Source organism: Rousettus aegyptiacus, unplaced genomic scaffold, assembly GCF_014176215.1.
Source record: "Rousettus aegyptiacus isolate mRouAeg1 unplaced genomic scaffold, mRouAeg1.p scaffold_m13_p_9, whole genome shotgun sequence".
Lineage (NCBI taxonomy): Eukaryota > Metazoa > Chordata > Mammalia > Chiroptera > Pteropodidae > Rousettus > Rousettus aegyptiacus.
Window position 1 is genome coordinate 10,627,601 of NW_023416312.1, and position 25,492 is coordinate 10,653,092.

Consider the following 25,492-nt stretch of genomic DNA (forward strand, 5'->3'; position numbering starts at 1 on the left):
TTATCATTTTAAATACTACTATAGGGCTTGTGTTATTGGTACTAATTCCTTACTGGCCTCTTACTTATTTTGCCTTTAACCTAGTTTTAACTTTCCATCTTCCTGTCTGGGTCATTTGAGACAATTTTCTACTTCCCTTTATTTTTGCCTACCAGCACGTTGTTTTCAATTTTAGGCATGCACACGGGATAGCCGCTAAGACAACAGATGGCCTTGGTGAGCTGAGCCAAAGTGGGTAAATCACAAAGAAATGGGAAAGAAAATATGCTACACGACTGCACTGAAGCCGAAGTCCAACTTCTGGTAACAAGTCTTGGCTGTGACTGCTGGGAAATGAACTGACTGTCTGAGCAAACAACCATACAACTAACTCACACAGGAACGTTTCTTTTAAAGAGCCTGCGCCGTAACTTTGAGTCCAAGATAACTCTGCAAATAACGCCTACTGCTATGAATCGATGAGAAATGACAAGTGACAATGAAGAGAACTCCTCAGTCACAAATGTACAGATAAAAGATCAGGAGTTCTTTAGTTATCTCAGCTAAAAAATGAAGGTAATAAAGTACCTGTCAGAGTTGTTATGAGGATTATGTATAAATTAATATTTTTAAAGCACTTAGCCTAGTTCTGGCACATAATAAGCACTAAGAAAGTGTTTGTAAAATTAACAAAATGAAGATGTTACTTATTAACATACATGAATAATTTAAAGAAATGGTAGCCTATTAATGTGTGTCTTCGAATGAAAAATTTACTTATCTGGTAGTTTCAGGGATATCAGCACACGAACACTCTATGATGATCTTTGCAAAGAAATAAACTATACTCGTGTTTATTTTATTCCATCATGGAAACAGATACTTGTGAAAACAAGAGTTTGATTTGCTAAGATGCCCAATCAGGGGAATGAAATATATTACCAGTTCCCGACTGAGATTAGTCAAAACATAGACTGTGAACCTAGTTTATGAGTATATGTGTTAAGTGGATGTGCAAAATAAGAGCAATAAAAATCAATGAAAAAATGTAAGAGCACTACTGATTATGCAATAAGGCCTTTCCTAGGCACACCAAGCTAGTTCCTTCCTGCTTCTAAACCTCTATAAAATTTATTAATAGCTGTGCAAAAGAGCTCTCCTGACTCTGAAAAGCTATTATTGAGTTAGTGTGGGTTAGTGTGAGTTAGGGACTTGATTTAAAAGAAAAAATCTAGTGTATCTGCACTTGCCAGCCCAACAATCCTAATGGTCTTGAAGAAATTTACCTGAGTGTGTGAGGACACTAATTCTCTGAAATCTGATGAAAAGGTTATCTTTCCAGCAAAATTAACCCAGCTCTAAAATTCTGTATACAATTTTAAGGAGTTCACAGATCTCCTGGAGCCCATCCATGGAACCCCGATTAAATAGCCCGATGTTAAAAGAAACTGATTATACCTTATTAAAAATCAACTTACCTAATCCCCACTGAACCAAACTTTGCATCTTGGGCTCAGTTTGGGAATATGTTTCCTTAAAAGGCAAAAAAAAAATATGAATGAGTAGGCTTTGCTGATTAGAAAGTAGCAATAAATGTATTTGTCTTCACTGAATAAATTATCATAAATTATCATGCTATCAACACTTTTTGAACAAAGATATACTGTCTATCTGGTTTTTTTTTAATCTTTTTTCTTTTGTCACTTCCCCTTCACCACAAATTGCTCAGCAGAATGGTTTCTGATTGCCACAAGAAGCAAAGATTTCATGTAGAGTGGTTTCAAAAACCCATCCTTCTCATTCTCTATTAAAATTGAAGAGAATGCACAAAAATCTTCCTGATAATTAAAGTGGCGATCCTTTCCCTGTGAGAATAAATCTGTCTTTCATATTAAAGCCTGTTTCCTGATTTGCCACCAATTTAGAGCCTGTATCTGAAAACTGCCCATTTGAAATAGGAATGACCAGATCTAAGGGGACAAAGGAGTCTATACCTAAGTTTGGAAAGACACTTGCCCAATCCTGAAGCAAATGAAGTGTTAATATTCTTTTAACAACAGCAAAAGGGCTTTGTGTATAAACATCAGATGATTCTAAAGAAAACAAGGGGACTAGCTAGAAAGTACCCACCTTCAAGAAGTCTACAATGAAGATGAGAAAGAGATATATGGGTATCAGAAGTTATCGGAACCAGCTGCCGCTTGGAAAAGGATCAGTTTTATTTAATTTAGTTCAAGACAGGACAAGTTATCCTGAAACTGAAAAATGGGCTTAAATAATAAAGGCTAAATCTGGGGAAGGACATAAAGAACATAAAAAAAATCAAATGTTGCTTCATTAAAATCCATTATTAGTTTTTTCTGCCCATAAAAAATTTTTTTTAAAAACTGCAGATCAAGGTCTAGAGCGAATGCCCATTTCTTTTGCTAGCACAATCTTTTTACTATGAAGAAAAATTAAATTCGTTCTTGAAGAAAGGGGCTAGAAATTGTTGGCCTACAAAAAGAGCCAAGAATTAGAAATATTTCTATGCATGAAGACTTTATTCTACAGGAAAATAAAACCATTACAGTTGCAAAATCTTTTTATGCAGAAGTAATGCAAATAAACATGTTGATAAGTATTCGATCATCTAGAGAGGCATTTTGCTACGCTGAGTATCATGCAGAGACAAAAAGATAAAAAACAAAAGGCTACCTTAGGTTGAAAACTAAAGAGACAAAGTATTTTTATAACCAAAAGGGGAGGAAGGGAGGAAGGGAGAGAAATAACAGTAGTCACGCCTACATGATAAAAAAAATATTTGCACAAATTTGCCGACCTTATCTTAACTGCCAGGAGATGGTTTAACAATCTTCTAGAACAAGAGAATAAAGTCTAAGAGTTTCATAACATATTATAAAGTCTTTAGGTATTTCATAACTCCATAATATGTTAAGATTCTTAAGTATAATGGCCTAATTTATGCTGTTGATAGTCTATGCTTCTTTCTTAATTGGTTTAGCACCAACATAGTGGAAATTAAAAGTTTTTAAATAAGTTCTGGATGAAAATTGAGTTGTAAATCTCAAGCAAAGTAAATCTAGACCATGTCATATACATCTACATACTTTTTACAAATTTTTCATCAATTTTCAAAATCAAGATCAAGTATAGCAAATATATGTATCAAAGCCGGCAAGAGCATCCTGTGAATTGTAAACTTTGGTTTTAGTGTTTAAAATCACAGAACTGCTTTCACAAAAATGACAAATGCCTGATCTAAAACCTAAGCAGTGAAAGAAGCCAATCTGTATCGCAGTTCTTTGATTACTGGGACAAGTATTCAGTACTCGAATATGTTATTTCACCCTTTTTAGTTATTTACATTCCTATTATAGCATTCGAAATGCTCTGTAATCATTTCTGTTTAAAGTGATACTGACTTGGCAACCGGAATTGAAAAATAAAAATAATTTTAAAAAATAAAAATAAAGTGATACTTATTTGTAGAACCTTGGGGGTAGGGGGTGGACAGGACATCCCAATTTTGATATAATGTTTATACTGTGTCCTTTTCCTTCTATTAGAGTTCCAGCCCCATATCCTCTCCTAGTAGACAATAAAGTTTTCATAGTTGTGATCAACAAGATATTTACCAGCCCTCCACTCTATAGTCAAGGGGCCACATGCTACCCAGTGGGAGTGAAATTCTCTGTGTAGCTATGGCAACAGCCCCCACCAGGAAGTTAGGGCTCTCTACTTCCCCCCCACCCCCGCCCCAGATGACACTGATGAATATTTGTAAGTTTGGCACTCTTAAGTTAGGGCCCTTTATCATGCCTTTTTCTGAAAACATGCAGCCGATGCAGACTTTTCACTATTGACTCTAAACAGAAATGCGTTCACTCTATTTTCGGAAGAGCTGTACCTGACACCAACTTGTATATGGCTCACAATACTGTCTGAGATGTGAGATGCTTTCTTCAAGCTGGGTCCTTGGCTCCTCCACATATTTAGATTGACCCTCGGGAACGGAGTAGAGTGAAAGCTACATACATTAAAAAAAAAAAGAAAGAAAGAAATGTAGACAGTAATGAGATAATGATCAATTATCAAATTTGTAAGCACCATATTTTTAATAATCCATGAACTGCAAGGACTCTAAGGGTTACGTGCACCCTGAATCTCGCTTCAGAGGCTCTCTGCACCTTACTATTTCCTTCATCAATAAGGTCAAGGCCAAGAGGGCTGGGCTATGTCCTACCTTCCCCCTGCCCTACTGGTTGCAGACAAAGCAGCTCTCCCCTTATATGTTTTATATACTGGAATTTGGTATTCCACCTTAGATTTAGTTTGGAAAAAATATAATACTAATCTAAAGTGTGGGTTTGGAAGGGGGTAAAAAAAGAAAAGCTTGAGAGTAACTGAAGAGCATGTTACGTAGTTCAAATGATCAGTCTAGAGCTAAAAAAAAAAAGGCAGAATAGCAAGTTTATTTTTGATCCCCACCCAGAGGAGAAAATTTTCACAGCCACCATTGGCTACCTCCTTCACCCTCAAAAATGCCACTGTCCCAAGGCTTGAGGAGAGAACAAAAGGCAGAAAGAAGATAGCTAGTTAGCGTTACGTAAACACAGTTCAATTAACTCTACTCATCACTGAAGGTACATCTTTATGTCGCTTTACTCAAAGTCAATAGAAACCAAATACCCCAAATAAGCAGTGGAAGTATAGACAAAAAATGTAAACAATGGAGAGAAGATTTGTTTTATTTATTTAGTATTTATTAAGCATCTATTTATAAGCCTCTAATTCAGCCAAGAATCAGAATGAAGCCAAGTCTTTAATTTTTTAGAGAGGAAAAGTACAAATGTTTTCTTGTCTTGATCTAGACAGTCTAGAATGAGGCAGATCATTTAGAAGGGAGCTGTGCTTACAATCTACTGGGACATAACAGATTCCCCACTAAAAATCTAGGAAATATTGTGTCCTAAGCTAAGTACCATCAATTAAAGTTTATCTGTTGAAAAAGCCACTTTAGTAGCTTCCCACATAAAAACAAACTATAAAGAAATATACTTCCTCCTAATAAAGATCCTCTAAAATGTCATATCTTCCTGATATATAATTTGTGTACTTTCTACAGTAAGTAAATCAGACATTCAAAATATGTCACAACATGAACAGCATGTTACCTCATTAACCTTCAAGGAAGTTTTGTGAGGTGACTCCTTTTTCTGTGATGCATACACTTTGAAGGTGAGCAGACTCAGGCTGGCCGGCCTCACGGACCTCTGAATTACCTGAAACACAGAAGCAATCTTAAGCTGTCTCTCAATACTATGAACTGAATGTATTTAACATGAGTACATTCGTAACCTCAGCCACTCCTGCCCTGAAAGGCTTACTGTGTTTTATGAGAAATAAGGGTCTTCCTGAAGTTTTATGTAAGTCAGAACCTAAAAAACATGTTCTCATGGGCTTAAAATTTCAGGTCACCTTGAATTTCTGAAAGACAGTAGTTTCTAAGTTTTTCTACTTAGTCTTTCAAGTAAAATAAAAGATATGTACATACATACACATATGTACTTTTAGAAATAATATGGAACAAACTTAAAATTATAAGTCTCAACTCCCTCCTCCCCCGACACACACATGCACACACATGCCAATACAAGGGAAGACATTTTTAATGATTTTACCTAGTAATTCACTGAACAGAGTGGAGATTATTTCTGTAATTGTAATAATCAAACTTTCAGGTTTCCCTTTCTGTTCCTATCCAGAGCTGGTCTCCCCTGATCTCGGTTCCTGAACACAGTCTCTCTGTGTCCTGCTGTCCGACTGGGTCACTCATGCCCATGGCTTCGACACAAAGCCAGCGACTCCCAGATACAAAGCTCCAGACCAGAGCTCTCTCCTGAGCTCCCAACTCAGTTATGCTAGTACTTCTAGACACTTCCACTTAGAAGGGACACCAGCTCCCTAGACCAAGCATGTCTAATAAAATCAACTCATCAAGATCTTGTCTGTGCCTCCAAGTCCACACCAGGCCTCATGGGTGGATGTGTGCTGTGGAGTCAAGTCAGAAAGCTTCTTCTCAATAATCCCCTCCATCTACGCAGCACCTGACCATCAAGCATCTTTCCCCCAGGCCTACCTCTCTTCCTCTGCTTCCTCTCAGGAATGGTGCCACCACCCAACTAGACGACCTGATCAGGAACTCTGAGGTCATCTTCACCATCACCCCCCATCCTATTGGTAACTAAGTCCTGTAAATTCTGCCTACTAAATGATCTCAATTCACTCTCTCTGTCCCCTCCTGTATAATCTTCCCTTGAGCCCTCATTTCTTTCCTGAATTGTTTTAGCAGCAATCTAACTGTTCACCTGGCCCTCTGATGACTTGAATCACCACCCTGCAAAAGAATGATCTTTCTAAACTGCACACCTAATTATCTTCTACCTTTATTTGTGATCCTTCAGTGTTTACTACCTAGGACTTTTATGTGGGTCAAACAAGGTCCATTATGATCTGACCCCAATCACCTCCTCTAACCTCATCTGTCATTCTGCCTTCTCCCACAAAACCTGAACTCCCTATTTCTCCCAAATTGTTTTCCAGCATCATGGGTTTGCACATATTGATTCCTATGCCTAGAATAGTCTATATTTACTTTGTCTTTCTGTATAACTGCCTAAGAGCAGGGAAGATTCATTGCTTTTCTTTTCTTTTATCCATTTATTTATGTCTATCAAGTTCTCCCTTAAAGATTGGAAGCCCTTTCAGGATGAGGCTGTGTCTTACTCTGTATTCCTCAAGCCCATGACTGTGCCTAGCATATAAATGCTCAACAACTGTTTACTGCCTGCATGAAGGAATGGAAGTGAGGTGAAAAATTAATGAGCAGGTAACTTGCTCTAATTACACAGGCATGATTAGGCATTACAGAAATCATATCGCTGGGGTTTACAGTGCCTGTAATGTGAAAGACTAGGCTATTCTGTAATACTCACAAAATATAATCCCAGATAAAACATAACAAAAATGGTGAAATGTATGCCTGGAGTCACACAAATAAAGGAAATTCCCATATTTTAGAAGCAAGTAGTTATTACTTTAACTGCTTTAAAAATAATTAACACACCCCAAAGTATTAAGTATTCACCTTGAAAGGTCTTAATTTCAAGGCAACATTGCTACATATTTCTTTTGCTTCTAGGGTAAAAGTTAGCCAGCTACTGCTGACTTAATCAGTATGGTCCCTCCCCACACCCCAGGAGAGGGCCAGTTAGGCTGCTGGTATCTGGAGGTGGAAAGTCAGTGCCCTCTGCCCTCTGTATCCTTCTGTGACCTACTAACAACACTGCTTGAACTGGGGACTTTCCACTGAGCCAGCTGGCCCAGCCCCAGGCTTTGTTTCCCTTCCCCATGACCAGTGGCTGGTCTCCGCCCCAGTCTACTCCCCATCCAGTACCTGAGCCTCCAAGCATCTTGGGTTTATATTGTCCCTTATCTTCATGCTCATTTGATATAATGCCTTATGTTGACCTTTTTAATTCTCAATCCTTGCTTCAATCCTTAATCCTACTTTTCATATATTTTATTTTTCATCTCATGGCCTTCTATTGCTTTTTTTGTTCTTAATTATTGTGTCAACTTATTTACTTCTAAAATGTTAACATTTTATTGAACTCTTGACCATCGATTTCTACCTTATTTTTTCCTCTTATCCATTTTTGTTTTAATTTTATGTTAACCCTGCCAATTGTATCGCCCAAGTTGTCTTCTTCCCTTTCTCCTATTCATCTTCCCTACTAGCCCACCCTCACTCCCGTGCTATGGCAAGAACTGTGGCCAGAGGGTGGTAGCACATAAGAAAGCCGCCTCCTGCAGCTGCCCTTTCAGCTTCCTGGGGGCTCTCAACAAATAACAAAGTTAAGAAAAAGCAAACATCATCCCAGGAGATTTGGGAGATCCACAGATTAACACTCCCCAGGGCCCCAATTCTCTTTGCAGAGAGGACAATTTAGTCAGGGTTTCTCGACCTTGGCACTATTGCCATTTGGGGCTGGGCCGTTCTTTGCTGTGAGGTCATCCTGTGCACTGTAGGAGGCTTAGCGGTGTCCCTGGCCTCTGCCCACCAGATGCCAATAGCACCCCCTCCCAGTCATGAATCAAAAATGTCTCCAGACACTGTCAAAAGACTCCAGGGGGACATCCCCCTGCACTGAGGAACAATGATTTACTTGAATAAATATTATTGGTGACATCTCTCACCATCCAGACTTTAAGAAAATATGTGTTTAAAAAAATATATGTGTTTTAAAATCCATAGCCTCAAATCTAGAAATCAGAACAGTCGAAGCCTGGGAGTGAAGTGTGGAGGAGGTAGACCTACTGAGAAGGGGCACAAGGGAACTTTCTGGGGTGATACAAATGATCTATATTTTGATTGGGGTATGGGCTTACAGAAGGTGTATACATTTGCCAAAACTCAAATTGTTGTAAGATCTGTACAACTTAAAAAAATTGTACAACTTAAAACAATTGAGATATATGTAAACTGTATCTTAAAAAGAATGCATGCATACCTAAACTGTGCCAAATTCATGTCAAAATATGGGTGGGAACGGCAGGCCAAGGGTCATTCCCAGGAATGAGTCAGCCATACACCTGACTGTGGTAAGAAACGGGAGGCACTGCCTGTACGACGAAAAACCCACAGGAGGAGCCTGGGTAAAAGGTCCACAGGCAGGCAGCGCTGACACTGATGTGCTGCCCAACATCGTAGGTGGGTCCCTTTCCGTTCTGCCATCAAACGGGGCTCCTTTTGGTGAGAGACTATCCCACCTCGGCCAGATCAGATGTTATCACGAATGGGAACTGTGGACATTGAATCCCTGCTAGGTGGCTATCATTTGTTAGGGTTCAGGACAACTCATCCAAATCAGAATTTCAGAAAGGAAAGCCTGTTAAAATAGGTAGAGATCACCCCCAGGTAAGTGTGAGGGCAAAACAGGGGGCAAAGAAATACTCTCTTTAATCTTTTGCCTCCCCAAGGAAGAAAAAGAATACCCATCTGGAAAAGAGATGTTCTGAAAAGACATCTGACCAGTTTCCAGGGTCTGGGTCATGAATCACTAAAGCTCTGGCTCTGTCACCTTTTCTCCCATGGGCACTCCTGTTGAGGTTGCCTTGTGAGACAAACAAAGGTGTTCTCTCTCCATGAGGGGTTCTGAAAATACCTCCGTTACTGTATAACCAGACTGAAAATACCTCCTGGAAAGTAAGGTATTTTCAGATAAAGGGCTGGAACCTCTAGTCTGTGTATACCTATGGCCTGCACACTCACTGTCCCAAGTGATGGTCCCTGAGAATCCTTGTTTGCCAAGCTCGCTCTCTGCCCAGCGCAGATGGCTTGGTGCAGAAAGTTGGGTACATGTGCATCTTCCAAGAGTTCATTAGACATGCTCAACTTTGGATCACCTGAGATTGGCTTGCTAGATCAAAGTCAAGTTCACTCTTTTAAGAGCTGCATCTTCAGTGGGTGCTAAGCTAAAGCTACAGACTAACTAGATCCAAAGGCTGGGTTGCTTTAGATCCAGCCTTTCCTCTGGAGTGTATCCTTCAGTTACTAGATGCCACTCCTGGAATTCAGCTAGTTGGGGGTCTCAAAGTAAGGACCTCAAAATGTTGGCTTGTCTGAGGTTTTTATTATAGCTGTAAGAGACTCATAGTCATAGGGGAAACTAAAATTTGGCTCAAACAAAGGTGAGTGGGAGACCCTTAGCTTTGCAAACTGGGGGTGAGGTGGGGGTTATCAAGTTCTCTGGCTCATGTAGCTAAGTCTCTTTCTTTCTGTCTGATTCTATTCCCCAGAAAATTCTTGTACCCCTATCAAGGTATATTCTCCATCTTAGACCTTTGGACTCTCTCACTTTGTCTTTCAACTTCTATTTTACATAACTCACAGGGGGTTTAATCATCAATGGAAACTGAGCACCAGGATCTGCAGTTGGTTGCATAGGGCCCTAACAAGAAGTGTTGTGGTACGGGGTAGGCCACCACTATGACTATGAGTCTCTTACAGCTATAATAAAAACCTCAGACAAGCCAACATTTCGAGATCCTTACTTTGAGACCCCCAACTAGCTGAATTCCAGGAGAGGCATCTAGTAACTGAAGGATACACTCCAGAGGAAAGGCTGGATCTAAAGCAACCCAGCCTTTGGATCTAGTTAGTCTGTAGCTTTAGCTTAGCACCCACTGAAGATGCAGCTCTTAAAAGAGCTTCTTACTCTCTCCACTGAACCTCATAAAAGGACCAATAAGAACAAAACAAATCTGGCAAGGAAACCAGAGTTATATATAACAATTAAAAGAGGTCAACCAGAAATTGATTGCAAAAAATATATATATATTTATTGTATAATTACTCCATATCTGGCACAGTGCTAAATAGGACACACACTTAAGGTCCCTGCCTTTACAGGGTTTCCAGGGAAGTTTCTGGGTCTACTGAAAAGACTCAGGTCACAATTTTAAAAATAATCTTTTTAAAAAGACTGAAGCATAAGCTTGAATTTAGCCTTCAGCTCCAACAGATTCTTGGGCACAGTTAACCAACATATGAATCTGGTGACGTCATATGCACTCAGATCATAAAGGGTACCCAGAAGGCTAAACTGTCCTTGTTTACTGCCCATAATTCTAGCTCCAAGACCACTTTCTGATTGTGTCCCAGTAAAACTGCTCAAAAGGCAAAAAAGCCTCCAGCTAAATAAGCCACCTTCAGAAATATTCAAGGATGCTCAATAATGCTGGGTCTCAAAACCCTGACAACTAGCTTTCTTTTTCACCCTTTATTCTCCCACAGTTACAGATCTATTACCTTATTGGACCTTCCACTTAAAATATATACCAGTTTCCTTTTTAATAAAATGTAAGCCTCGCTTTGCAGACCTGTGTACAAGAGGTTTCAGAATCATCTGGGGGAGTTTTTTAGAAGCACAGATGCCCAGAGTGTCTCATCCAGTAAATCTAAGAGGTACCTAAGAAAATATTCCCATGATCAGCCACATTTAGAAAATCACTACTGCACAAGCAGAAGCTCGAGGAACAGTTATTCAACTTAGTTTGTATAAACACTCAGACATACTTTAAAAAAACATCTGAAAAGAATGAAATGAAAATTGTCCTAGACATAAAAAGAAACAGTGACTGGCCACCAGCTAGAGAACTTATGGAATTTATTTACATTCAAGAAAATCTTACTCATCTTAAACAAAACACAAGCATTACCCTCCACCCCTAATTCCCTAACTACCACTCTATCCTTTTATCTCCCTCCATTGGCAAATTTATTTTCAAAATAGACTATGGTTAGAAGGCAGAATAGCAGATACCTTTAGCAAGCAAGGGAATGTCCAGAAGGGCCAGGAGAGCTTCTAGAGTACTAGATATACTAGTATGGTCAGTTTGTAAAAATTCACTTGTGATCTGTGCACTTCTCTGTATGTATATTATATTTCAACACCAAGTTAGAAAGAAAGACTGTTTGCTTTCTCTACTTTATTCTCTCCTCCCTTCACTACTCAAAGTACCTAAAAACTGTTCTCCTCAAGGCCACCGATGGTCTCCAAGCTACTAAACTCCAATGAACATCTGGTATCTTGGTTGCGCCCTGAAACTGGTGACTACTCCACCATGTTCAAACTCTCTCTTCGTTTGTTTCCAAGATTCTACTCTGGCTCCATTCTATATGCTCTGTAGGGTACTCTTTGGCTCTTCTTTTGGGCCTTCTCTTCCTCTGCCCATCTCTCCAAGGTTGATGAGGCTTTAACCCTCCTCTCTTCTCACTCTAGAGCAATTTCATTTAAATCTAAGTCTTTAACTCCCACCCTATGTTACCGATGCCCAAATGAGCAATCCCAGTCACGGCCTCTCCCTAAACCTCAGCATTGTATGTCTAACTCCTCACAACATCTTCACCAGGTTTTTCCATCGCTACCTCATAATGAATTCTTTCTCCAGACCTTGTTTTTCTCGAAGTTTCCCCACCTCAAAGGACAACATCAAAGCAATTCTTTAATGAAACAATAACAGACTTCGAAAACATAAGATGTGGTCGCTGTCTTCACAATCTAATAAAGTGGATAAACAAATAATTACACCACCTGGGATAAGTGCACTGAGAGACAAGGGACAGGAGTAACGCGGAAAAGGGAATAATGTACCACAACTTGAAATTCTGGGAAACAATTGAAGAGAGAAGGCAGAATAAACAATCAGAAAGTTTATGGCTGGCTGCCTGCCTGCCTGGCACCCACTTGCCCTCCCTCTCTCTTTTTAGCGAGCTTACCCAACAGATAGGAACAGCCTCAGTAAAGAGCAGTAATGAAAGAAACCAAAGGTTTAGAAAATGAGGATGATTTGTGACACATCACAATCTTTTCAGCTATACTCATAAGTAGATAAGATCTCCATATGGAGCAAATGCAGGCGACCATAAACCATGGCTGCTACTTTAATAGCAAAAACAATCCCAATCAAAAAGTTCCTTTTTACTATCAAGGTCAGATGGGGTTTTGATGATAATCTACTCAAAATAATTTTGTATCAAAAATTGCATAAATAAATCTAATGCTTTAATTATTACATTTTAGCTGTGTCGTATAACCTGTACATTAAAATGTGCAGCTGTTTCCAAAGTTATTGCACAAGATCATTTTTATATCTATTACTACAAAAAATAAATGTATTTGGGAACATTTTAAAGTAAATGCCAGTTAAAATTAGATATTTCCCTATTTACAGGAAATGAGGCACAATTATATATTATTCCCCCAAATGTTACACCATTTTTTGATCTTTAATCAACCTTTTCTGCAACAATTTCCACCTGAAAGCATTTTTTCATTTAAAAACAAAATACTTTTAATCTGATTCTTTTCAGTTATTTAAGAGGTAAAAATCTGAAACGGATTTTTTTAAAAAAGGTCTACGAAAACTGACAATGCTTTTGAGGTATTCTTGTTCTAAAAAAAGAACATCAAACAAAAAATACACTATGTAAAAGAATTCAGGGTAAAGCAAAATAATGAAAACAATCAACGGTTTTGCCCAAATCAGGCCACATTGCTGTCTTTAGTATTGTCATGAATTGAATTAAAAACACAGAGAAACTAATTGAGTTCATGTTCTTAATACAGTAAAAGAATATGTCCTCCCCACAGAATGAGCGTCCAGTTTGCTATCTACATTTTATACAGCAATCCTTTCTAATCTGGAGGCAACACACCAAACTGGCAACACAGAGACTTTCTCTGAGAAGGCGCTTAGAGGGAAAGAGACAATGGAAACCTGATAATTATCTTAACTATTCTGTTTTGACTGTTACAAGGAAAAGTTATTTTGGTATTACTTATATAATTTTTAAATAGTTATTTTCTCACCTCCTACCCTTTAGGACGGCCACTATAAAAAGACAGAGAAAATAACAAGTGTTGGTGAGGATGTAGAGAAACTGGAACCCTTGTGCCCTGGTGGTGGGATTGTAAAATGGTGCAACCGTTAAGGAAACAGTATGAAGAGTCCGCAAAAAAATTAAAAATATGATCCGGCAATCTCACTTCTAGGTATATATCCAAAACAATTGAAAGCAGGGTCTTGGGGATATATTTGCAAACCCATGTTCACAGCAGCATTATTCTCAATAGCCAAAAAGTGGAAATAACCCAAGTGTCCATAGAAAATTAGAGGGGAAAGAAAATGTGGTACATACATAACAATGGAATATTGGAAGCTTGAGTACATTATGCTAAGTGAAAAGATCAGTCACAATAGACAAATATTGTATAAATGGTGGTTACTGGGAGCTGGAAGAAGGAGGAAATGGGGAATTATTTAATGGGCATAAAGTTTTAGTTTTGCAAAATAAAAAAATTTTGTAGATCTTTTCCACATCAATGTGAATACAGTTACTACTACTGAACTGTACACTTAAAAAGGATTAAGATGGTAAATTTTGTTGCGTGACTTTTTACAACAAAAAATATATGAAATTAAAAAAATTGTTAATACAGTAAAAAAGAAAAACTCATTGCAGCCAGAAAGAAAAATAAACTACACCTCCTCAAAAAAAGAAAAATATTTTTTCTTCAAAGTAGTAGCCTTGATAAATTATATACTGAGTCAGAATTTACTACAACTATTTATATAACAAATTAGTAAAGGACATTTACTTTTAATATGTGATCATTGGTTTCCATTTCTAAATGACTTCAGATCAAATTTCAAGCTTATAAGAAAATCAGTCTCAATATATTTGAAATGAATGAGAAAAACTGATAAGAAAATGGCCTTTGTTTGAAAAGGGGGGGTTGTGAGCTTTTTTTAAAAATGTCAAACTGACGGAATATATAAGTATGCCCAGAAATGAATCTGAAAAGATGTTAACAGTGGTTATCTATAGATCGTGGGATTAAAGGTGATTCTTTAGTATTATTCGCATTTCCTGAAGCTTTTACAATGAATATTATTTTGTGTTATAATATACAAAGAACAAAAATGGCTGGCTCCTGAGGATATTCTAAAGAATTTGCCACCAAGAAGATAACTCCAAATAAAGAGGGACAAAATGTTTTTATCAGTGATGATATATTTGGCATAAGTATTTTGATCAGTGACAGCATGTTTGATAACTGTCCTCTCAAAAAGACTGTTTCGATGGGCACTCATTTCAATGTATGCATTTGAGAGCACTTGTACTTCAACAACAATAGAAACCACAATTATTTCGATCTGTATCATAGTGAAGGAATTAGGTAGCCAATATTTTAAGAGTTCAGACTTTAACCAACAAAAAGAAAAACTGTCTACCAACTACGACAAGCAGAACTATTTTATGACAAGCTTTCAATTCTATAATTTTGTACTGGATAACTGATATCTCCTTGTTCTTCCTTAACCACTACAGACAGTGATCTAAAGAGATGACTGCAGGAAAAAAAAATGAGTCTGTTTTCAAGAATTACATTATCATTTTCTTATAGAAAACCAACTTCTTTTTTTATCTTTGGAGGGCAGAGTTCACCACAAAATTAGGTCAGCAAAGCAAAGAAACTAGCTTCAACTGTAATTGTTTCATTTCTTACTCTTTAAAAACAATTATCAAATTTTGTTAAATTCATACACACAAAAAAATGATAAACTTTCTGATAAACAGGAAGGAAACCTCGGGGCCAAAGAGTGAGATAATTGTTCCTTCAGGCAGGTTTTGAGTCATCTTGTTGAGCTGCACTGGTTTCACGGACTTGGAACACTGACGACATACAATTTATCATATTTCAAATTTATCTTGAACTTCCTCATTCAAACAGAAACTTATGACTGCTTACCTAAAACGCCTATATATGTGTGTATATATACGTATGTATATGTATATATATGTACATATTTTCCCTCTCTCCCTCCACTTTCCCTCCTCCCCCTCCCCCTCTCTCTCCCCCTCTCTCTCCCCCTCTCCCTCCTCCTCCCCCTTCTCTCTTTCTCTCTCTCTCTCTCTCTCTCTCTCTCTCTCTCCTCTCCCTCCTCTCTCTCTTCTCTCTCTTCTCTCTCAGAATGGCATCCCAAGATCCATCCATTCTTTTCTGAGTTAAGGGAACATAGGTAGGAAAAAAAATCACGGGGGAACATTTACTTCAAGACTTGCCTTTCAAATGTTTTCGCATTTCCAAGAAACTAAAAAAAAATCTATCTTCTAAGAGGAAGAGCTATTCTGTCAAAGTAAAGTTTATCCAGCCTTCATTTCCTAATAGATCACTGTGTGCAAACAGAACATTTCCTAATAGGTTTCGTTTCCTAACAGACCACTGCGCATACAGAGAATGCCAAATTCATGGATGACAACTGGCTTCAACCTTGTCTGTTAGTCACGGGCTTTTTCTTCTTTAAGGAAAGCAAAACTGCAAAATTCTTTTGGAAAAAAATCACGTGCAAGGCTCAATTCAGCTCAATTTTCTTCCTGTTTATCAGACAAGTTTAGTATTTTTCTGTGTGAATTTAACATAATCTGGACTCATAATGAAAATTTCCACGAAAACAAGGAACAAGTCAATAGACTATACCTAACAACTTTTAACAGTGCTCCCAAATGAGGTGACTCCATCAGCAAGCTCAGAGTCAATATATGCCAAGTTAGGTAAGCGATCATCAGAGTTAGGTAAACTTGTCAAAGTACTCCCTATCACCAGGTGCTTGCTTACTCACAGGTTTATCCCACATCATAATGCCACACTTGAATCGGCGCCTCTAATGGAAGAGGAGATTCATTTCAACAAGCACAAAGGAAAAACAGGCTGTTATTTCAAAAGGACTGACATTGGTGAGATGAGGAAAAAAGAAAAACCTTTATTATTTTCACACATCCTATTTAAAAGACCATTCAAAGGAATGAATAGACATAGCTAGAAAAAAGAGAGAGAGAGAGAGACCACTGGGTATCCCTCTCAACTAAAGCAAGGAACGTGCACTTGTGAATTTATTTCTAGCTCCATAGAGGGCTCCTCATCTTCACTGAACCAAACAAAGACATACTTAAGTTGGAGCCAGTGTGGACTTTGAATAAAACACACTGCTTGCTTCAGAGTTGGAAAGAAGTAGGAAAACAAAGAGTGACTTATTTAAAGTGCCTTTAAAACAATATTCATTCAAAACACAACTGTACTATCTATAATACTATTATCATGAAAATACAGCTTACTATTCAAAGTTATAGGCTCTCAGCATACTGAAAACTTTACAACCTTTGCTCTAAATTCTTGCTTCTACAAGTTTTAGCACACAATGAACACAAGTTTTAAAGCCCTTTACATTAAAAAACTGACACTGTTCAAGCTTTCTAACAACACTGGCATGAGGCCATATCAAAATTAAGAAAAATTAGCAAATGTAAAAAACAACTTCCAAATTCTAAAATATATCTTTCCACTGAGATTTTTTTCCACCCCCGAAAACATCTACATAACTTTCATGCTGTGTGCACTAATCATAAATTCCACTTAGGCATTATTGCAGAAAATCAACTGATACAAAATCTTTTAATTCCTTCATTTTAAAAATGTTGGTACTTCCCTGTCATACTATTAGTAACTCCCAAGTTTTTGAAACAGCTACATACCTTTGCTATAGAGATTTCTTATGCATCTTATTAGGTGCAATAATTTTAAATGTACAATACAAATAACAAAGTTCACTTCTTAGCCTCTAAGAAGTTCTAGTTTAGTCTAGAACATGGGTGTGAAGTACACGTACATACAGATTATAAGTTAAACCTTTATATCGATATCATAAAACTCTAAAATATGCATAGGCTTCATGGAGTAATAAATTCACTTATCATAAATGCCTAGTTCTCCATTTTGCCTCTGTCCCCATTCTTTTAAGGTATAATTCATCTACTTTCTTCTCTTCCAGTGTTAGCTGCACATGAGAGGCTATTGGCATTTTAGAAGTAGATGGAAGAGTGTTACAGTGGCCTAAGCAGAATTCAGTTCCAAATGATAAGTGAATTTATCCAAGTCTAATCTATTTTATAGTCCTAAATCCACAGTGCTAACCTGAATTCTACATTACTTCGGTGGACAGATGTGATACAGAAGGGGCTGAAACACTTTACATTCATATAGTGCTTTGTAGTTTACTGTGTTTTTCACATATGTTATCGCATTTGAACCTCCCAGCAATACTGTGCGATGTGGAGGGGCATATTACTGTCCCCACAATACCTCGATAAGGGGATGCCAAGAGATTAAGAAACCTCACTGAGGTCACTCTGCCAGAAACCAAAAACACCATAACTAGAAGTAGAGCCTGTGCTTTCTGACTGCGTCCAGTGGTACAAGGTAGTTTTTTCTTCCTCTTTGGGACCACCCACCCAACATCTTGGAAGGATAAGAAAGAGGGAAAAAAGCCAAGTAACCAAATAATTCTGCACATAAACATGTATTTCTGTGAGTAATAATGTATTCACTGTAATTCCTCAAGAATTCCCTCAGAAATGCTTAAGTTGTTAGGAAAAAAAAAATCTTTATTTCCTTTCAAAATATGAGACACTTAAAATAATATTCAAGTAAAATAAAGTTATAGTACTTTTCCAATTTACAGATTTTTCTTTTCCATTTAGCAGTGTAATTTTCCCCTCAGTTTGTACTAATAACATACTACTCATGATAAGAAAATTAATTTCAATACTGTTGATTGTACACCTGAAACTTACTGGATTTCGTTAACCAATGTCACCATGATTTAAAAAAAAAAAGAAAATTAATTTCAAAAAGTAAGAAGAGGCAATAAAGCCATTACAAGACTAAACAACCACAAAGAATATGTGAGATAAAAATGCCTATAGTCAAGAATACCGTCACCTCAGGCTCCTCTGTGCAGTGAGCTCTGGGTACAGGTCACATCTCTGTCCTTCAAGAAGGGATTGATAAAGACCAGCTTTCACTAGGCCACCTTCTCGTCATCGAGGCATCTGATGATTCTCCTATCTCCAGCCCACAGTGCTCTCATGAAAACTCCATACCCTTGGGTTCCATATCAACTTATTATCATCTTGTAATGTCCACAGATATTCCAACAAGCCCAACCTCTTAAAAAATCAAATCATCATCTCCCCACAAATCAAACTCGGCCTTCTCCCACTTTCTCATCTCTATGAATGGTTCTAAAAGCTACTAAATTTTCAAAGCCAAAAGCCTGGGCGACATCCCTGAATTCTCCTTCCCCCTCCTCTGCCACATCCAGCCAACTACCAAGTTTTGGGGAAAAAAAGAAAAAAAACTTTCAGAAAGCCCCAAGAATGTGCACCACCATAACTACCGTAGCAGCCTCTTACAGCAGGCCAACTAAAAGTTACTATTATTAGGTCAAATTTACTGGGACCCACTCTGTGCTAAACCTTAGATCTGAGTTAATTTAATCTACACAACAATTCGAGGTTGTCGCTAGTCTTATCCTTGTTTCATAGTTGAGGACACAACTATAGAGAACTTTCTATCTTGCCCACGGTGGCATGGTGAAGCCCAAGGTCTTAAAGTCACACTGAACTCTGTCACTTCTGTGTCCTACGTGTGCTCTTCTGCTCTACTTGAAAGGCCCTTTTGACCTTGTCTGCCCAGCTTCAAAGGTCAGTGCAAGCATGGTCCCCTCTACATGTCTCCTGATGCCCCCTGCTGGTGCTCGTCCCTCTAAATCAGAGGCTCTCAAGGTTGGCTGAAAGTTCTCAAAACTGGATGCCTAGATCCCAGCCCGAGATTCTGATGGCATTGGTCTGGGTGCAGCCTGGCCATCAGGACTTATAAAAGTTCCCCTGGTAATTCTAATGTGCAAGGTGAGGTTGAGATCCACTGCTCTATATTTCTGCAACCCTTTTACATGAGAGCACTTATCCTACTGCATCAGAACGAGCTGTTTATGTCTGTGCTAACAGCATTGTGAGCTCCTGCAATGGAAGTTTCATAGTCACCTCAGGGGCTTTTTCAAAACTAAAGATTCGTGGACCTCACTTATAAACTAAATCTTATCTATGGTCAGAGCCCTGGAAACCATTTGTCTCTTGAATAATTCTGATGTGTAGCCAAATCTGGGACTCTCTTCTAAGTAAGAACTGTTGTTTTTTTTTTCATTTGTACCCTCCAGGTTACAGCACGATGCCCAGCCCATGACAAACATTTGTGTAATAAATGAAATCTAGTGATGTGAATCGGGACTGGGTGTATGTATTCAATATTCAAGCTCTCTGAAGCAGCACCCAGAAAAGCTGCTTCAGAGAGCTTGAATATTGAATGCATTGAATACTGTGCAGCTTTTCAAATGTGTTTTGTAATCCACTAGTGCCATCTACTGGCCTGAAAATGAATAGCTAAGACAATGGTTACAGTTTAAATATTTTAATTGTATATGCACATAACTAGGCAGGCACTATACTTTTTCAACCAACACTTATAGTATCAGCTCCTTTGCCCTCCAGTCCTAGGTGATTCAAGCTGATAACTCCCAAACCAAGATCAATCCTACCATTTGCTCTGTCCCTACTCCCGGACTGCAATCATGATAGACCTGCCTTAGCAGCTCTCAGCAAAGCCCTCGAAGCCTCTCTTTTTTGTTCCTTGGTCAGTGCCTCTTCCAAATTCCACTATGCTCATAAAATCACTCACCCTTGAAAACACAAGAAACCATTCATCTACCAATTTGCCTCAGTTATTGCTATTCAAAGTATGATGGGTGACCGGCAGCATCTATATCATCCAGGAGGTTGTTTAAAAAAAAAGGGAGAGAATCTCAAGTCCCACCCTAGTTCTAATGAAGCAGAATCTGAATTTAAACAAGAGTCACACGCATATTAAAATTTGAGCAGCACTGGGTCTCAACTAAACCTAACACTGACAATTTATGACAAAAATTTTTGAGTAACTATTTGCTATCTTGAAAGAAAATTCATCACCCACTTATACACATTAAGTCCAAAACAAAGAGACCAGTAGATCAGTACTGACAGTAACATAATGGACAACAAAAAAGGAAAGATGTGTAAGAACAGCATTTCTGTACATAAATGTTTAACACAACTAAATTAAAGATGTGAGACTAACCCGAGTTTCCCAAAGGTACTCAAAGGGGGTGGTACCATCCAGATGAGAATGACTGGTCTACAATCGCTCCTATCCTTCTTCCATCTCACAGGAGGAAGAAGTCCTCTCTCGTAAAAGCTCCCTCCCTACATTCCTCCCTAGGCCATAAACATTGCCAAATCTTGACTACTGCAACAAAACAATTCTAGAATCTTGACCCAACATGTCCCCCTAGTTAGCATATTCTCTCCTTCCCTTGACAGTCAAGCTTATTATTGTGTGGATTTATACATCTCAGTCGCCAACCATATTAATTTAGCTTTCACGTCCATCAAAAAAACTACATGTATCATGAAAACTTTCCAAATTGCCCAAATCAATTGACACTTCTCCAAACCTAACTAACTCATCTTTCTGTAATGGACATGGATGGTTGCTGCACATCCAGTCTCCACTCCTCTGCTTTGTTCAAGAATTCATTTCTCTCTCATATGATTAGGGTAAAGTGACCCTACCCAGATTGATCCCGTGTCTAAGGCAATCAGAGCATGGCATTCCCCTAGCAATCGCTATTGGGTCAGGAGCAGACACCTAATCTAAGTTGGTCCAATCAGACTGAAGAGCATAATCCAAGCACGAGTTTTATCCTCTCTTTCTCTTGCTCTAGTGAATGGGAAAACATGTGTTATAGGCAGTTATCTTGCAACCATATGGGAACCAATCTTACTATTGAAAAGTCAAGAAAAGAGATGGGTCCTTGATGACACTGTTGACCCACAGGAGTCCACCCTTCCTCTGCACTTTCTGAGATCATTTTCCTTATTATTTAAGCAATTGGGTTTCCCAGCTGAAAGCATTCTAACACAACCTGTCCTTGAAACTTTCCTCCAGTGATTTTCTAAACATCACTCTTTTGTGCTTTTACTTCTCAAAAGTTGCGTCTCAAACATCTCTGGCCTCCTCTTCCTCTACCTACCTCCTTATACTTTGCTGTTCTCCAAGGTTTTTTGCAATCTTTTCCATTTAAATTACGTGTTTGAATCATTTCAGCTCACTCTACCTTTCCCTTGACACAGCGGAACTGTTACTGGCACTTCCCCCCACCCAATGGAGTACCAGTGCTGAAGTTCTCCAGCCCGGGTACCTCAGGAATTCCAACTTGTCTTTCAAAACTAAATTTAAATGTCTGCTCTGTGAAGCCTCCCTTGAAGTCCATAGGGGTGCCCAGACTTTTTTCGTGCCGCGGACCTCTTTGGCAGTCTGGTGAGCCCTGTGGACCTTCTCAAAATAATGCTTCTAATTGCCGAAAATACCAATTACATTGCAATAGTTATAAAAATATCTTTAAAACTCAAAATCTGGTATAGTAATACGTGCTTCTTTATTAGATTAAATCAAAAGATCTAACAGTGAATCCTATTACTACTGTAATTTTGTAGTGATGAGCATAAATGACATTTTGAGATCTGCAACGTCTGTAATGAGATATGAAAACGTCTGTGACTTGCATTGGTCCTGTGACTTCTATTGGTGACAGGTACTCCTAATAATACTGATTTGTTGCCATAGTAACTTAATGGTTCCCAGTGAACCACATTCCTCATATTCATGTTCTTGTGTAGTCCCCTACCATATTGACTCTGAGCTTATCTATGTGACTTGTTTTGACATCAGCAAATGTGATGCAAGCAGATAAGTTTGCACACTGGAATTTGCCCTCTTAGAACCAGGTAATCATGTGAGGAAGCCCAAGCTAAGCATAATGAGAAGTACCCAGCCCCCACACATGAGAGTAAGACCATCTCCTACTGTTGCCACCAGCTGAATTGAGCCACTGGGGGATGCCAGCAGTACTGTCTAGCCAACCCACGGATGATGAGCATAAATCATTGTTGTTTTAAGGCTCTGGCTTGCAATGGTTCATTCTCCAGCAACAGTTGCCTATATTCACAACTGAAGGAATTGCTAGATTTCAGTTGGAGATTGGTGAAAACAAAGATATTTTTTTCCATCAGAGTTCAGGGACTCCCTGGATTCTACAAACACTTTGATTGAGAGGCTGAGGACCACAGGTTAAGAACCCCTGGTTAGGCAGAGTAGATCCTGCTCTCCTTTTACTACCACAGTGTACTGTTGATACCCATGGCAACTGATCACAGCATAGCCTCTGTCATTGCAACCCTAAAACTGACCCAAGCTCCTAGCACATAATAGGTGTTCAACACAAATTAATCAAACGAATGCAAGTTGCTTATGGAATGTCGTCCTAATAAAACTGTGAGCTGCCTGAAAACAAAATGAAAGCAAATGCTTAGATGGTATTTCTGTGCGAAAGCCCCTTTCAAATGCTTACACATACTTATTTATTCCTTATAACAACCCTATAAGGTAGATGCTAGTCTCCTAATTTCACCAATGGGAAAACAGGCACAGAGAGGTTAAGTGACTTACCCAAGGTCACACAGCTAGAAGATTGGCAATGCCATGATTGGAAGACAAAATCCATCTTCTGATTTTATAGCCTGTACTAATGTACCCAAAGCACATTGCAGGAGCTCAATACAACTTTTTAGTACAAATTTCAATTTCATTAGCATTATTTTATAAGTGCTATGCTTCTTGAAAACAATTTGTAGATTAATTTCTGGCGGCTTGTGATTTGTTTTTCACGATAGAAACTACCATTTACTTTTTTTCAAACAAACTCTTCACTGCACAATTTCAAAGAACATATTTCATAAAATACAAAGGAGGTCTACTTGTCCATACTAAATAATGTTCACTGAGGAGGGGAGCAAAGTTCCAGCATCCCCCCTCACCCAGCCACTCCCCAGCCACCCCCACATCCTACAGCAGCTCTCAGAGTGACCCTCCCCCATTCACAGACTACGTTCTGAAACCTGACCCTGCCAGGCAGCCAAAGCCTAAGCCTGCAGCGCTCGAAGCTGGCCTCACCCTACCATCAAAAGCAAGCAAGAGGGTACCAGCAGAGGAGGGGGTGGATACTTTGGGGGGGGGGGGGTACTTTAGTTTTTCGAAGTGTTTTATTCACGAGAGCACGACCCAAATGGCCCCACCCACCCAACCCGGAGTCTCACGCCTCCGCCCGGCAGCCGCTGATTTCAAGCGGACAGGTGAATGAACCGCAGAGCCGGGATGCAGCCAGCCCGGAGGGAGAAAAAACCTCCGGGCAAGCCGGGCCTGGCCCCCAAGGAGGCCCAGGAGAGCGTGGGGAGGGTTCCGGGAGGTCGGGAGGGGGCGGTGACAGCTGTGACCCGGCTCCACGTTCTCACCTTGAACATGTCGCTGGCATCGGTGGCTCTGGCAGGGTCACCGCAGCCTAGGCCCCGCCTACTACAGAGAGGCCGCTACGGCGGCCGGATGGGGCCTGATTCCTCCGCGTACAAGTGGGCCGCGGGGCGGATCCCGCGAGGACTTAGTTCCGAAGCCTGGGGCTGGGAACTACGTCACTAAGCCGCAGCGCGTAGCGCCTCACGCCTCGGATGAACTCAAGCCCCGCCTCCCAGAAGCTCCGCCCCTGCGCCGGTGGTTGCTAGGCGGCCAAAAAGCGCCAGCTCAGTGTAGGAGGCACATGCGGGCGCGAATAGGGAGGCTCCCAGCGCCGCCAGGCGCTGAGAATCGCCCTTCGCTGCGGTGATTGGGCGTCCAGCGGCGTGGGCTGGGAATCCTGTGCGCGGAGGCTGCCGGACGGGGGCGCTCGGTGGGACTCAGGCGGCTTCGAAAGCCTCGCAGGCGGAAACCGCCGACCTCGGGGGCCTGGATTTACTTCACAAAAGGTTTTCAGATTTTTTTTTTACCGTGGGCTGGACGGTTTTAAATTTAAACTGATTTGCCACGTCTTTTAGTCTCGAAAGACACTGACCTTTCCCCCCCCCCCTTGCCGGGAATCAAATGTTTGTCCCTTAATACTGGTAGAAATAAGTAATAATGACAATAATTATCTTATTAACAAGAATAACAAGCTCTAACACAGCGTTTGCGATGTGCCTAGCTCTGCTCTAACCTCCTTACACATATCTAATCTTTCCAATAACCTAAGTAAGTGGACGGAATTATAACTCCCAAATAGTTGAGGAAATTGAGGCACAGAAAAGTAATTTGTACAAGGCCACACAGATGGGAAGTAGGAAGCTAGGATTCAAACCTAGGTAGTCCACCTTTAAAGCCTGTGACTCGCGTAATCAATTGTTCTAATGCCTCCGAATGGCAATGTGTTTCGTACTTTATTCTGTATTTCGCGTCCTAACCCCATGGAAAGTACAACCCCATCCAGGGGGGCATCCAGAAGGATGGGGGTTTGTGTGGTGGTGTGTCACTGCCCTCCAGCCAAAGACTGGTAGGAGCATCGCTGTAGTGGAATAAATTGAATTTATTTCTCATTGCTGCAGGGGAAATGCACACCTTGGTAAACATGGGGCTTCTTATAAGAGGGTGTTAGAAAGCTTTATTATAGGATTTGGGCTTTGGTCGGGTGATTTGGGAGCGAGTTCAAGGAAGCGTGGCTTTGCCGTTAGGAAACCAGGGTAACACCAAAGCCCAGCTGTGAGTGCCAGATGGACACCGGGATGCTAAGGGCTACTTTTCTCCTTCGCAAGTGAATCATGTATTCCAAACCATCCGTATCCACATCCTTAAGGAAAAATATTGCAAAGACTCTGAAGTCTCTGCATTAGTAATGGAACATCATATGCATATAAAAATGTGAAGTATTCCAATAAACTAAGGCAGGAGTTCTTAATTCAGGAGGCATGTGAACTTGGATGGAGAAAAAATGATTTTCACTAACCGCTAACTGAACTTTAGCATTTCCATTATAGTGTAGGAAATAAACCACAGTGATATCAGCAGTACCTATGACTTTGTCATCAATAGAA

The 25,492-nt window shown here is 39.6% G+C and overlaps 2 protein-coding genes across 3 annotated transcripts in view; one reads left to right on the plus strand and one right to left on the minus strand.

Moving 5' to 3' along the window:
* APOO (apolipoprotein O) overlaps positions 1 to 24,015 on the minus strand; it is a 52,166-nt gene extending 28,151 nt beyond the window's left edge. For both annotated transcript variants that reach the window (XM_016165716.2, XM_016165709.2), the window contains exons 1-4: positions 23,891 to 24,015; positions 5,157 to 5,264; positions 3,890 to 4,009; positions 1,458 to 1,512 (exon numbers count right to left, since the gene is read on the minus strand). In XM_016165716.2, the coding sequence (XP_016021202.2) occupies positions 1,458 to 1,512; positions 3,890 to 4,009; positions 5,157 to 5,264; positions 23,891 to 23,899 (292 nt within the window). In that variant the 5' untranslated portion in view covers positions 23,900 to 24,015. The remainder of the gene's footprint in view (positions 1 to 1,457; positions 1,513 to 3,889; positions 4,010 to 5,156; positions 5,265 to 23,890) is intronic.
* Positions 24,016 to 24,189: 174 nt separating this feature from the next.
* The window catches only part of CUNHXorf58 (chromosome unknown CXorf58 homolog), a 34,288-nt gene continuing 32,985 nt past the window's right edge, over positions 24,190 to 25,492 (plus strand). The window contains exon 1 of the mRNA XM_036227134.1: positions 24,190 to 24,394. The gene's annotated coding sequence lies outside the window, so the exon portion shown is untranslated. The remainder of the gene's footprint in view (positions 24,395 to 25,492) is intronic.